This window comes from Myxine glutinosa, chromosome 11, assembly GCF_964187855.1.
Source record: "Myxine glutinosa chromosome 11, kmMyxGlut1.1, whole genome shotgun sequence".
Classification (NCBI taxonomy): domain Eukaryota; kingdom Metazoa; phylum Chordata; class Myxini; order Myxiniformes; family Myxinidae; genus Myxine; species Myxine glutinosa.
The window spans coordinates 80,325,219-80,329,334 of NC_136271.1; the positions used below are offsets into that span (position 1 = coordinate 80,325,219).

Below are 4,116 nucleotides of genomic sequence, written 5' to 3' on the forward strand. Positions count from 1 at the left end.
CGCAGCTCTTCCTCATGGTACAACAACAACAACAACAACAACAACAGCGGCGGCGGCGCGGGGAGTGTGCGTCCTCACTCCGGCTTGGTTAGCCGCCATTGAACATGTGCTCCGACGGGGTTACCACGCAGGGGCTCGCTGTCAGCTCCTCGTCAAGGGCGGAGCCCGGTAACCCCCGCACCCAATAGAAGCGGCGGACCGATTCCATCTGGGGCGGAGCTAACGAGCCGAGGGCGTGTCACTCCCCGCTGGACATGCGCAGGAAGAGGGAGGTGACGTGAGATGCGCCCACACCACGGAGAGAGAAGACGCCACCTCCAAGCGCTGAATACCTCCCCGCATCTCTGGACTGGACCGAGCTGTATCCTGTCCCTGAGCCAAGGTGCACCTTGAGCTATCGACTGCCTGCCCTTCCTTGCCATCAATCCCTGTGTAAGTCAGTCTTGTCCCGTTTGTCTGTGGTCTGTCGGGGATAAGATAAGACTGTGTCTAAGTGCCCATCTTTTCTGTGCTTTACCTCTTACCGTGTAATCTACCCGTTTCTGCATCACCAATATTATATCCTCCTCCGGAGGTCTTGAGAACTGTACCCCTTGTGTCGTTGCATTTATCCCAGCCGTTGTGTCCTTTCCTTCATTGATTTAGCATAGCGCGACTTGGTCAACGTCGAGTGGAATCGGGCGGGATAGGGTTCTAATCGGGGAGTAACTGTGCGGACGCGGTAATACCAAACCGCTCGGTAAACTAACATCTAAAACCGCGTCTGTAACAATATTATTACTTAGTAAAAATACAGCGACTGAATACTGAAGTTTGGGATCGATCCGAAGTCTAATTATATTTTTCCATATCCCTGGGGTGTGTATACACAGTTTGTTTGAAGTAAGTCAACTCTTTTCCAACCGTGGAATTAAACAATACAGTACTTCAAAAATGTACATAATAATGTAAACTAACGATGGAATACAATATTTATTAATAATGTTTGGTTTTAATCTATTTTTACTTTGTAAAGCGAAAAGTTATCGATACATCCAAGTTTAAAAATGAAGCAGAGTCATGGGCTCAATCGGCCTCTGTATGCTCTGTATGTCTGGATGATCGGATGTGCATTTTAAAACACGTCTTCGATCATGAATTACTTTTTGAAGAAACAAAGGTACATTTTGATTACAACTCAAGCAAATGAAACCAGGTAATGCCTGTTTCGTTCGGAGCAATTGTACACCGCCCAAAGAAAATGCGTTTCGTAGCTACAGGTGTGTGTGTGTGGTGTGTGTGTGTGTGTGTGTGTGTGTGTGTGTGTGTGTGTGTGTGTCTGTGTGTGTGTGTCTGTGTGTGTGTGTGTGTGTGTCTGTGTGTCTGTGTCTCGTCCGTCCTCCGTCCTACTCCCCCGTGTGTGTGAGATTCCCCCACCCCCGTGTTTGTGTGTGAGACACCGTGACCACATTATCGTCCATATTTACAATAATTTATAAGCACATATTCTGATAAATTATATAGGACTAGCCGAATGCACCCGGTGTTGCTCGGGTTCTTTTTGAATGAATTTACTACTATAATTCAGCTTTTACCAGCGGCCGTAGAAGATTGACTACTATAATTCGGCTCAGCTTTTAATTGCGAAATGGGCCCAGCCCGGCCGAGGCGGCTTCGACCGGCCTCGCCACCTCACCTAAAACCTTCCCGGAGCCCGTCCCGGCATTTTTAGTTCTTTTTGAATGAATTTACCACTATAGTTCAGCTTTTACTCACGGCCGTAGAAGATTGACTACTATAATTCAGCTCAGCTTTTAATTGCGAAATGGGCCCAGTCCGGCCGAAACGGCCTCGACCAGCCTCGCCACCTAGCCTAAAACCTTCCCGGGGCCCGTCCCGACATTTTTTGTTTCAGAGGTTTCCTCCTATCCTTCACCGTTAAGGAGATTAGCGCGTGCAAACAAACAAACATAAACTTTATTTTATATATATAGAAGATAATTGTAGGAAATTGTAATGGTGAAATTTATTAAATAGGAACATGTCCGATTGACAATAAATACACGATGAGCATTTCAATATTGTGATCCATTTGAGTAAAAGCAAGACGTCATTATTGTATCAAAGTAATCATTGTATCATCGTCTCTTCCTTGCCACAACATTTCTCCCTCGAACCCCACCATTCCATGCTTCCGTGCCCTCAGCAGGATCCCAACGACCTTGTCCGAAATACGAACGTAGCGCTCGAAGAGACGTCCAAATGTGATCTCCACAGTGTTGTTAGGTCCCCGCTCACCCATGCTGGCGATTATGAGACACAGGTCCTCCATCTCACGCTTGATATGCCTGGACGCTCTTTTACCACGTTCTGCTGTCATGGTTCCTTCAGCTGGACTTCCATACCCCTCCTGGCCTTTTTGCAGTCTTGTGGACATTGCATAATCGTAGTCAAAATCCTTGCTGAAGGGGTTAAGTTTTTGACTGTCTGTGTGTTCGTCTGACCGCTTTTGCCAAATATTCTTGAGGCCACCTACATGACTGCAGTGAGGCCTTCGACTTTTCCAGGCGTGGCCTGCTTGCAATGATGGTCTTTTGATGAAGACTGCTGGTTCTGAAACTTTGATCTTCCAATCCCGCGTGGCATTCTCGCTTTTGTCTTCCATGTTGTCGATGTTCTTTTCTTGTGCAGCTGGATCTTCACCATCCACGTCAAGGCTATCTTGATGGATGGAGTCAAGAGATCCCACACCGCTGTCCCATTCGTCCGTCTCCATCTCTTTCCATCCACGGGCCAACTCGGACACAATGCCTGAGCACCTCCTCCGCCTTGTGGGTGATTGATTTGAAGTTAGGAGAGAGAGTCTGTCCTTTACTGGGCTTTCCGTTTCACCCAGATCTTCAGACTGTTCAAACCTACTCGCCAAAAATCCAACCACATCTCGGTCACGGCTTTTAACCGCCACATTTGCAGCCTGTACTTTGATACTGTTTGTGGAGCAACGGATGATCGAGCATTGTTCGGACATCATATCCTCCACATGCACATCCGGTGCTTCACTCGTGTCCGAAACGAGTTGTTGATCCCGAACAGTGGAGACATCATCATGGGGCTCCTCTGGAGTCCAACCAGATGGCGCTGCTGCTTGCTTACCAGAGTGCTCTTTTGCCCATCTTTGCCACCCCTTGGTAAGTCCGTTCACCAAACTGATACACCGGATTTTTCGGATCGTGTCCTGCGTTGTCCGCTTTATCTCTCCTTGCTGCTCGCCCATGGTCTTTGGGTGTTTGTCCACCCAACACTACCACCCAACACCCTGTTGTCACATTTAAATATTCTTTGCTGTAGCCTCATCACTGGAAGATAAAATTGGCTCAAAGTGGGTGGGGTAGGAGAAGTGGTGGGAGGCAGCATATTTGCGTGCTTGAGAAAAGAGGAGGAGGGTTTGGGGGTCATTGGTGTACAGATGGAAAGTTCCAGCTCGAGTTGCTGCGGTGGAAGGAGTATAAAGTGTTTGCTTAACCTCAAACCTTCGTGGCAAGAGTATACTGGCTGCCGGGCAAGTATTAATAAACATTGTACAGATAGCAAAATAAACATAAACGCACTGAGTTCATTGTACTTCGTTTAATGTACACCATGTGGTTAAATGCAGCAATTATTTCTGCATTTCCCTTTTGAAAAGGTTCTTTTTTCTGGGATTTATAAAATATATGTATTACTCTATTCTAATTAACTTTATTAACTACAGGGTGTCCACAAAGTCGCGTATCATAGGCAAAGCATTTATTTATAAGGTTGGCTACATCATTTGTTCGAAATGTGTCCCACCAATCTCAAAACATGTTTGTAAAGGGAAAAGCAGGTTTCTCTGATGTTCTTCAACATATCCAGGCTAGTTGTTGAATTAAATAATTTAATTTAATTTGATAAATAATCAATTAAATAATTTCCAATGATGCGTGACTTTGTGGACACCCTGTGGAATGAAACATGACCAACTAGAACGGTACTCGGAAGAGCACATACTTCCACCAGGCTGAACAGTTTACGTTTTGGATCCCACTGATAGGCCGGATCTGGATTTGGACCTGAACCAAAATCGAATCAGCTTGTTCTTGTCACCGAACCAACTGG

The 4,116-nt window shown here is 46.2% G+C and overlaps 1 protein-coding gene across 1 annotated transcript; it reads right to left on the minus strand.

The window, feature by feature from the left end:
* Nucleotides 1-1,986: 1,986 nt before the first annotated feature.
* ABRA (actin binding Rho activating protein) lies at nt 1,987-3,380 on the minus strand. The gene has a single exon (XM_068097117.2). The coding sequence runs from the start codon at nt 3,251-3,253 to the stop codon at nt 2,093-2,095; it is 1,161 nt and encodes a 386-aa protein (XP_067953218.2). The 5' UTR covers nt 3,254-3,380; the 3' UTR covers nt 1,987-2,092.
* Nucleotides 3,381-4,116: the final 736 nt, after the last annotated feature.

Bases quoted from the DNA above. Each gene is read 5' to 3' on its own strand.
- ABRA (XM_068097117.2), bottom strand. From the start codon at position 3,253: ATGGGCGAGCAGCAAGGAGAGATAAAGCGGACAACGCAGGACACGATC.